A 10,526-nucleotide genomic window follows, 5' to 3' on the forward strand; every position below is an offset into this window, starting at 1 on the left:
CGAGAGGAAGCACTTCAAAGGTAGAGGGCGTCCTTCGTCAGCGCCTCAGACTGACAGCAGCGCGTCCACCTGAAAGGTAATTACACAACAGTCATATTCAGGAGAAACAATCCCGCCGCGCCTTCATCTCTGGAGCTGTCGCAGGAACATTTCAGGCCGCTGCTGCGCAGCTTCGCTCTGCCTCGTAACACACGTCACACATTAATGCTGCTGTGAGGCTCCACGTGCTGCGAGACGGGTCCAGGCAGCACAAAAGGCGACACAACACGTCTGGCCTGGGGAAGGTTTGGACATGGTGCCTTCAAGTGTCCCTGGGTTTTTCAAGCGCTCTTTTGATCCATTTCCCACAGCAACTGGACTACTTGAACTGCAAAAATAATGATTGCAGAAGGGAATTATTGGCGAGGGGAGTTGAAACACAGGGTTTAACGTTCCAATAATCCGCTGTCATGAAAGTTGAGTCACGGAGCTGGTTAATCACAGAGGTCAGAGGTCACAGACGCTGTTGTTGGCCATGAACGTCTGCTTGGTTCTGCATCAGCATCACAGCTGAGTCAAGCTGTTTTGAATCTGCTGATATTTGGAGACAAATGTCTTCTAGTGATCGGACATCCTGCACGTTCCTCATCACATAGTGATGAGGGAGACTTTGGAGACTCCCCAGAACGTGAGGTTCTGGGATGTTCTCCCATCCGTTGCCCATATCTCAGCAGGGTTCTGCCTCCAGACCAACTCCTCCCCAGGACCGAGGGCTCCCTCCGTCGTCGCTTCAGGACTGTAAAAACTGATCGCTCGTTTCTCGAGCTGAACTGGAAAAATCGTCTTCTTCAAGGCAAAGCCACAAAAGAAGAATTCAGCGTTGAAGAGACATTGCACTTGGGGGGGGGCAGCAGTGGGGAGAACAGCCTGCATTTACACAAACAGGAGGGATGACCCGGAACAGAAGGGCCGCAGGTTTCAGACCCATCCATCCATTTTCTCTTCACCACTCGTTCACTAATTAGGGTCCTGAGGGGTGCTGGAATCTGTCCCAGCAGCCACTGGGAGAGGGGCCGGAACACGCTGGGGGCTGGTCACCTGACCATCGCCAGGCTGCCCCTCAGGTCCGTTTGTTGGGACTGGACCTAAAAAAGGCAGCAGCTAGTTTGTACGGGGTGCGTTGAGGAGACTCTTCTCATCCCCTCATTAGTTAGTAGTGGTGAACAGTGGTGACGCCGGTCCAGGACTCAAACCCGCGGTGACCCTGTGTGACTGGACGCTGGCGCCGGTCCACTCAGCTAATGTTTGGCCGTCCTCCGTCTGCTTCATTTCCTAAGAGCACTTTGGCGTCGGTGCTGTATAGTGGGAGAAACTGGGCCATCCTACTGTGTCCGCCAGTCCTGGTTCCACCATGGAGCCTTTAGGAAGGCCTGCCAGCCCCTCCCCCCCCCCCCCCCCCCCCCCCCCCCCCGCTGCTGAATGAGGATTCTGCTGCTATCTGCCTTTTGCCCCTTCAACCATTTTCTCATTTTCTCGGAGTTGACCTGGAGGTGACCTCGGCTTTGTGAGCGCCGTCAGGGCGCTCCCAAATCTCCTTTTTCCCAAGCCCTCTCCTGCCCGTAGCCGTCGTCCAGCCCTTTTCTCTTTCCCTTCCTTTCTGAGCGGAGAACACGATGACAGGCTGGCTGCTAGTTCACGTGGCTCCGTGCTTTAATGCAGGCCTGTGCCTGTGGGGCGCAGCAGCATATGTTTGTGACACATGATGTCAGACGCAGACGGAAGTCGCAGAGCCTCGCGTTGCATTAGCCCAGCCTGACAGAACAAAGCGCTAATTAAATATGCTCTTCCTCAGGAGTATTTCACAGATACTAATTATCCAGTGTGTCATATGTAGGCAATCATTTACATCAGCACTGCATCTTAACAGCCTCACACAGGGGAGGGGGGGAAGGGGGGGTTAATAGTGACCTTCTGCATGCATCTTCATGCTTCATCATGTCAAGTGTGTTTTGGAGTGGAAGTAAGCCGGCGCTGCCTCGGTCCTCCACGCCATCTCTCCCAAGTGCAGCCCGACCTAATCTGAGCTCATCTAGGCCATCGTACCAAACACTCGGACGGGCCGGGGAGGGCTGCGCCCCCCCCCAGCACCACCGCGGGAGCAGCGAACGAGCTTTAGAACATTCAACACTCGTTCCAGAGGAGCCAGAGTGCGTCTCCGCCACGTGTAAATGGACACCGCATCATTACAGCTATTTCCATTCAGAGCTGTAAATCACACGTGGCCTTTTTCTCCAGCCAGGAACTAGAAATCAAACGGGGGGGGGGAACTAAAAAAAAGTCCTTTCAATCAATCAATTTGCAGTCATATTTGAATAACACGCGGTGCTGTATGATCTGGATGAGGGCAGCGTGGTTCCGAAAGGGCCAGGAAGTGTTTTTGGTCGCTCTGATGTCAGCATCAATGCTTGGCATTAGCCGCCGACGCACCAGCGCTGCTCTTGAAATGATAAAAAGACGGGAAAAAACCAACAACCTTGATGCTAAATGAATGGAAGAGCTTTGTTGGTGCGTCCAGCATATCCTGGAAGGAGAACAAGGCATTGTGCTCGGACAGCAAGGACGTGGAATTGTCCTACAGACGCGGCTGCTCGGGAGTGATTAGCAATTTGTTGTATCGTTGGAGGGGGTGCATCCCTCTGTATTGTTCTCACCAGCGTCTTGTGGGAGAGCAGCTGGACGTCCCGCTGTCACCGGGCTGCTCGCGTCCCCCTCGAGAGGATGGCAGCAGTAGCAGTTGGTGGAGACGCCGGTGGCGGGGGGGCGGGGGGGGGGGGGGGGGGGGGGGGGCAGCCTCGGACAGCGTGTCCAGAGGGAACATATCTCATTCAGAGACTCACACTCGTCTACCAACACAGCGAGCGAGCTCAAGCTGCTGACAGTGTATGACAGGGGAGGCCGGGGGGGCCGGGGGGGCGGGGGGGGGGAGAGCGAGGTGGTACATCTGTCTGTGGCCCTGGCGCCTGGGATCCAGAGTGGGATCCAGAAGGGATGGGGATTGCTACCCGAGACCATTAAAGCATCTTATGTCGTCCTGGACGACTCAAACCTGTGTGAAGGTGACATCATCAGCGAGGATGCTGATTGGCTCCCGTGGCCGCGAGCACGTTAGCGATGGCGGTAAACAGCTCTGGTCAAGGTGACCGCAGCTACGCGCTACGTCGGCCGTGTCGACCGCGTCTAAAGAGCATGACAGTGATGGGAGGGAAGTTTAGGACCAAATCTTTAAAACCTTATTTTCCATCGCTGGGCTTTTAAAAATGGGACCTGGGGTCCCGGGGGAGTAGACAGGAAGTGGCGGCGTGCTAATTGGTAAAGCTCTTCAAGAGCTGAAGTTATTATCAAACTAGCTGCTTTGTTCTCATGCGTCTGAAGAAAAGCTTTAGCGTGTTATCAGTTAGGAGAATCCACTGGAAGCGGCTGAATTCCTGACAGGAAGCCGCGGCTGGATCCCGTAAATCTGCAGCTTAATTGATTATTTGTCTCTCTGGAAGGTGCCGACTCCCCGGGGAGGAAGTCGTTTAAGAACGATGGCACGATGAAATGCCAGAGAATTGCATTTTTATTCATCTTTTTTATTCATCTCGGGAAGTGAGAAGTCTGAATTGATATTTGGGGGGGGGGGTTTGTTGTGTCTGAATGAGACGTGCGGCGGCGGCGGCGGCGGCGGCGGCGGCGTGAACCTGCCAAACCCGGAGAGCAATATTTGATTTTCCAATCTAATCTGGGTTGTTTGGCTTTTCTCGGCTCACCGGGGTGAATTTGCACAAAAAATAATGCTGCTTTTGTTTGTTTGTTCCATCCATTGTGTCCCGCTCGCGTCGTTCCCGAGGCCTCGCCGTCCACTGCGTGAACGCCATTTTAAAAGGCTCAACCTTGAGGAGAAGAGATGGGAAATTACTGCCAACCTGACTCCGGTTGGAGGCACGTCGGTCCGCTCGGAGCAGCCTTCAGCTTTCCTCCTTTTACGCCGTTCAGAATGTGGAATCACTCCGGATACACGGAGAAGATGCAAGCTTTTATTTTCCTGCTTCTTTTTCCAGCATTCCAGACCATAATTACCTTCCCCTCACTGGGGAGCGTCCCGTTTTTCCATTGAAGCCTGATTCCACCATTAGATTCGGGGTGGAGGGTCGGGGGGACACGGAGGATGAATCCCGGCACACGTCAGCTCAGAGAGCTGCTAACGAGCTTCAGATCAGCGAGAAGCGTCAAAACTCTTCAGACGCTTTTCCAATTGATGGGATTTTTTTATTTTTTTTTAGAAGTTGGAATCATTTCAGTTTCCCTTTGAATGAGAAAGGTTGGAATTCTCTCCTCCCAATGTAAACTTTTGAAAGGGTGGCGGCGACTCCGTCTCCGTCTCCCTGCGCCGCCACATAAGACGCCACTCCAGGAGACTTCCTGCCGGGACACAAATCCGAAGCCCGTCCCCTGTCATGGCGTGAAAACCACCAGGCGGGTCTCCGGGTTCCTCTGAGTGCAGCGCCGTTCCCTCGATGGCTTCGTCTGTGGCGAGCTGGCGGAGACGGCGGCTGTGAGCACAGCGAGCGGAGGGTCGGGGGTCTCTGGCCGGGTCCACACGCTCGGCCCGTAATGGATGTCCTGAAAGTGGCGCCGAGGAAGTGGCGGTCAGGACGGCACGCCATTAAAACACACTTAGTCCATTTCTGCTCTGGTGACCCTGAGCCACAACACACACACACACACACACACACACACACGCACACACACACACACACACACACACACACACATACAAGGATTCCCCATCTTTTTACAACATTTCAACGATGGCTGCAAACAGGGACGAAGCTTCCTGAAGGTTTGTTTCTTCTCCCATAAGTCAGCTTTAATCCCGGGGAGGCGGGCGTGAGCGTGCTCCCCCCCCCCCCCCCCCCCCCCCCAATCCTGCTCCACTCTGAATTATTGAAACAACAGGCGCCTCTTTGTCTGGTATCGTCGGGACAGACACCGATCTGGGAGATCACCTCTGCTCCGGAACGCTCTTTAATTGCTTCTCCCACCAGCGCGCTCTTCATTTAGGAGACGTTGTCACTGACGGCGGTGGAAACTCCAGCGGCGTTCCCGATAATTGCTGGGATCCATCCCGGCGCTGTCGTGTCGAGCACGGCGCCTCCTGCAGGAAGCCTGTCTGGGTTCATCTGAGACGGAGAGACGGGCCGTTAAGGATCGTGTAGCGCTCTCACGTCTCCGGCGGAATCCCTGACAGTTATTGACGCTCCAGAAGGACTCGAGCGTCCGACTGAGCCACGACGGCCAGAACGTGCAGCGCTTGTGTTGAACGCAGCTTTATTAAACGATGCCTTCTCCACAACTCCTGCATTCGGGAGCCAGGAATCACTGTTTTATCCGTAAAGATTCCCATTTTCAAACAGCTGAGCTGTCAGGTCCACAGTGTTGGCTCCCAGGCGTGATGGATGCGTGTGGCCGCCCAGATGAGCGTCGGATCAGCAGCGTACAGATGTTCACCGGTGCCGATTATTGGGAAGACCTTTTTAATGGGACAGGATTTCAGCTCGGCTCGGACTTCGGGAATATAAATGTTAAATCCTCCTCTGAGCTTCAAACCGTCTTGTTTTTGTGGGAACATACGGTCGATGTTATTCACTCGCTTTATTCCGAACAACAAAAGAATCGATTTCGTGTCACGTCCTTCCTCATTTGTGGTGCAGATTGACAGCAAATGTGACCTTTTACATTCCCCCGTACAAATAGAATCGCTGTTGTTGACAATGGAAAATAAAGGTATTTGAGTTGACAATAACAGAAGAAGAATGCTTTATTTTTAATACAATGGGATTGTGCAACCAGATTTCATGGACAAATGGAGGGTAAAGATGAGGTCCCACCTTCTCCAGAGCTCTTTTCTTCTGGTTTTTCTATACAGAGCAGATTATTTCACCCTGAGAACAGCTAACAGCTACGCAGCTAACAGCTAGCAGCGAAGCAGCTAACAGCTACGCAGCTAACAGCTAGCAGCGAAGCAGCTAACAGCTAGCAGCTAACGTGCCATGTTGTCGTGTTTTCCCGTCACAGATCCCACCGACCACGAGCAGCATGAGGCTCCTCTGGAAATCTCTGGACAAGATGAGGTGTCTGAGGAAACGCTCTGCTATCCCCTTCCTCGGCTTCCTCATCACCTTCCTCCTCTTCCTCAACCTCTACATTGAAGACGGCTATGTGCTGGTTTGTACAGCTTTCTTACTTCCTGTAAAGAGTATTCCCCGTTGCCACGCCAACACGGGCCCTTCAGACGCCCTGGGGCGAACTCCAGGCCGGCGCTCGCGCTCCTTCACTCTTCCCAGTTCGGCACTTTTGGAAGTGCTCGTTTCTGAGGAGGAAGCACCACAACAGGGACTCGGTTGACACCATCCAGATGATTTATGTCTTATTCAGGACGGCATCAAACGCTGGTGATCACGCTACATTATCCGTGTTTGTCATTTCAATTATGAAGCGCTAGCTTGAGCCCTCGGCTGTTTTCTCGGCTTCTCGGAGGTTTCGGGACCTCTGGATGATTCTTCTCTCCCGCTTGTGTGTCCTGTTGTTGTCCAGGAGGGGGACAAAAGGCAGCTGCGGGAGACCTCGGTCCACCCGGCCAGCTCGGAGCGGTACGTTCACACCTTCAGAGACCTCAGTAACTCCTCCGGGACCATTAACGTCACCTATCGTTATTTGGCCGGAACGCCGCTGAATCGCAAGAGTGAGTTTATCTTTTGTTGAAAGAGGAATTTTACTGTGTGTTTTTATGAGCTCGGCACATGTGAAGCCAAGGGGAGGAAAACCGGAGGCGTTACACCAGCTTCCACTCCGCCGCCGTGTTTATTGGTCACTCAGGCAACGTTTACGTTCTGGACCAGCTGATTAAGAGGAATTCCTTCCTTTAAATGTGAAGGAGACGCTTTTGTCACTGGGTCCATTTTGATGTTTTGCTGAATTGTCCTCAGAGTATCTGACCATCGGCCTGTCGTCGGTCAAGAGGAAACGAGGGAACTACCTCCTGGAGACCATCAAGTCCATCTTTGATCAGTCCAGCTACGAGGAGCTGAAGGAGATCGTGGTCGTGGTCCACCTGGCGGACTTTGACCTGGTCTGGTGTGAGAACCTGGTGCAGGAAATCACCAGGAAGTTCCCTCACCACATCATCGCCGGGCGCCTCCTGGTGATCCAGGCCCCGGAGCAGTATTATCCGTCCTTGGAGGGGTTGAAGAGGAACTACAACGACCCGGAGGACCGGGTCCGTTTCCGCTCCAAGCAGAACGTGGACTACGCCTTCCTCCTCAACTTCTGCACCAACCTGTCCCACTTCTACATTATGCTGGAGGACGACGTGCGCTGCTCCAGGAACTTCCTGACGGCGCTGAAGAAGGTGATCACCTCCAGAGAAGGTTCCTACTGGGTGATGCTGGAGTTCTCCAAGCTGGGCTACATCGGGAAGCTGTACCACTCCAAAGACCTGCCCCGCCTGGCCCACTTCCTGCTCATGTTCTACCAGGAAATGCCCTGCGACTGGCTCCTGATTCACTTCAGGGGTCTGCTGGCCCAGAGGGACGTGATCCGCTTCAAGCCCTCGCTGTTCCAGCACATGGGCTACTACTCTTCCTACAAAGGAGCGGAGAACAAGCTGAAGGACGACGACTTTGAGGAAGATTCCATAGACATTCCCGACAACCCTCCCGCCAGCCTCTACACCAACATCAACGTCTTTGAGAACTACGACGCCACCAAGGCCTACAGCAGCGTGGACGAGTACTTCTGGGGGAAGCCTCCGTCCACCGGGGACTTCTTCCTCATCGTCTTCAACAACGCTAGCAAAATTAGCAAAATCAAGATCACCACCGGCTCCGACGACCGCCAGAATGACATTCTTCACCACGGAGCTCTGGAGGTGGGGGAGAAGCTCGTGGGGACTAAGAAAGGGAAGCAGTGTTCCTCGTTCATCACGTTAGGGGAGTTTAAAAACGGCAACATCGAGGTTCAGGATGTCGACCACAAAATTGCCTTTGACATTGAGTGCGTGCGCATCGTGGTGACGGCCGGTCAGAGAGAGTGGCTGATCATCCGGAGCATCAGTTTATGGACCACGCAGCCCCCCAGCCAGTGAGGACGGCCCTGCACAGACTCTTTGTCATACAGGATTGTTTGTTTGTTTGTTTGTTTGTTTGTTTGTTTGTTTGTTTGTTTGTTTGTTTGTTTATTGGGGTTTTGATTGCAGGACCGTGTTCTGAGTTGTGTCTGTGGTGACGGATCTGCTCTCCGATCATTCCCAACAACTGTTTTTTTCCCATTCGTTCCCCGACGTGGGGGCTGATCGGACGCGGCGAGGACGAAGGCTTCGGATCTCCGGAATTTTCCTGAAGGTCGAAGCATCAAATTAGGCAACAGACGTTATCCTGCAAAGATTCCAAATGTAACTGGCGGAGGGAGTGTTGCTGACAGACCGGGAACGTTAGCGTAATTATCCTTTTCCGTAATCTCCCGCTCCAATTCTTCTGTTGCTCAATGGGACAGATGCTAATGAACGAGCTAACAGGAAGCTTTGTCAAATTTCTCCCTTTTCCTCCTTAAAGAAAACCCCTGAACGCATCGGAGGTCACCGTTGCCCTCAGTATTCGTCCTGTCACACACACACACACACACACACACGTTCCCACACACACACACACGTTCCCACACACACACACACACGTTCCCACACACACACACACGTTCCCACACACACACACACGTTCCCACACGCGCGTTTGTTGCTTTCGTCCTCGGGTGGCGGCAGGCGTGTCGGCGTGTCTGTTCCCAGCTCTGTTCCGTCACAGCTGCCGACAGGAAAACGATGTTTGTTTCAGCCGCCGTCTCCGGGAGCCCAGATGAGGTTGCACAGTGAGGAACGGCCCAGGTCTGTTCGTAGGTCTCTTTTTTTCCCACCTTCAGCACAATTTTCTCAGAGAAAATTGGCCTGTGTTTGCCTCTCGCGCTCTCAGCCCCCGGAGCTAAAGGATCTGGGTTCCTTCTTTCCTCGCCGTTGCGCCCTCGCATCTGCGATGTTTCTGCTGCTACGCGGCCGCCGCTCTCTGATCTTCGCTCGCTCTTCACGCCGCCGCCGCCGCTTTGGGGAGACCTCGCTCGGCTTTCCTTTGAAGATTTTCATAATTCCACATCCGTCACTTTGTTGTTTAGCTAGCAGTATTAGCTCATCCTGGTCGCCCTCCTGAGCGAGCGATTCGACGCCGCGCTTCGAAAAGACTCATCGTTTTTGTTCACAACCATTGAACCACTTAAGGTGCAATAAAGAGGTAAATGTTTACAGGAGCTGCTGGAGTTCCCTCAGGACTTCAAGGTCTAGCTCGGTGTCACCGACGGAGACCTTTCCCAGATGTGGCAGCGCCTCCATAATCCCCCCTCAGCTAATCCCTCGTGTGTGATCTGAAATGGAATTAGAGTGCCCACCTCCTCACAATGATCCGCATTGTTTTTCCTCCACATCCCCTGAAACGCCGCCATTCATTTTGGCGAATGATGCCGCGACCCGCGTGGATCAGCTTCTCGGGGGGGGGGGGCACGATGTACGTTGTGCTGCGCATGTGCGGGCTTCCCGTTGACGTCGGTTCAGAGTTAGCGTGCTACGGGCGAGGCCGTCGGCCGGTTTACAAGCGTAAACGGCGGCTGTGAAGCGTCTCTGCCCCGGTAACGTAACTGTTATGGGGCCGTTATAGGAGGAATGGACGTCCGATCTTTATTTAAAGTAAGACGACAGCCAAAAAGAGCTGCGCGCTGCAGATTTATAGGCACATTTACATCTGGGGATAACAACAAAAGCTGCATAAATTCCTAAAGTGGGTGTCACAAACTGCTGCTCGCAGCGTTTCCTGCTGCTGGCAGCTCGGTTAGAAAACCCAATTTACACCAGGCCACGAGTGAGCGGCGTGCACAAATATAGAGCCACTGTACGTTGATGGCTTTAGAGGGAGTCTCTGTGTCATCGGCTCGGCATCTGAGGCTTGTAAATGGGAGCTAAAGTGTGGGGAGGACGGAGGTGACCGAGTTTATTTACTAGTTTTAGCTGTGAGGCTCCCAGCAAAGTGTTAAATGTGACGATGGGGGGGGCGTTCCGAGCGGGGGCCATCTTCCAGTGGAGCATGTACAAAGTGCATGAACAAAAAGCGTTTTCAGTGGATGAAGCTCCTCGTGTGTGTCAGGATTTCTGATCTGTCGTGCAGCTTCTGCTCATGAAGCGTTAGCGTAGCAGCTACGATGCTACCTTCCCACAGGTTCACGCTAACGTTTGTTGTTTATTGTTCCGTGGGGCGGGTGTGATGAAGTGTTGTTTCCGTGTCCGTTCTTCTTTCCATCGTTCTCTAAATGGTACTGTATTGTAAGATGACATATATTTTTTTACACGTATCATGTCAAATGTTGTATTGGATATAGTGGATTAAAAATGGACTTAGATTAAATGAATGAATGCCAGA

At 53.1% G+C, this 10,526-nt stretch overlaps 1 protein-coding gene across 2 annotated transcripts in view; it reads left to right on the forward strand.

Annotated features, from left to right (window-relative positions):
* Positions 1 to 10,526, forward strand: part of mgat4c (mgat4 family member C) — a 61,765-nt gene extending 51,239 nt beyond the window's left edge. For both annotated transcript variants that reach the window (XM_003967790.3, XM_029841561.1), the window contains 3 exons: positions 6,097 to 6,246; positions 6,616 to 6,763; positions 7,008 to 10,526. In XM_003967790.3, the coding sequence (XP_003967839.1) occupies positions 6,118 to 6,246; positions 6,616 to 6,763; positions 7,008 to 8,164 (1,434 nt within the window). In that variant the 5' untranslated portion in view covers positions 6,097 to 6,117 and the 3' untranslated portion in view covers positions 8,165 to 10,526. The remainder of the gene's footprint in view (positions 1 to 6,096; positions 6,247 to 6,615; positions 6,764 to 7,007) is intronic.

Source organism: Takifugu rubripes, chromosome 9 (genome assembly GCF_901000725.2).
Source record: "Takifugu rubripes chromosome 9, fTakRub1.2, whole genome shotgun sequence".
Taxonomy (NCBI): Eukaryota; Metazoa; Chordata; class Actinopteri; order Tetraodontiformes; family Tetraodontidae; genus Takifugu; species Takifugu rubripes.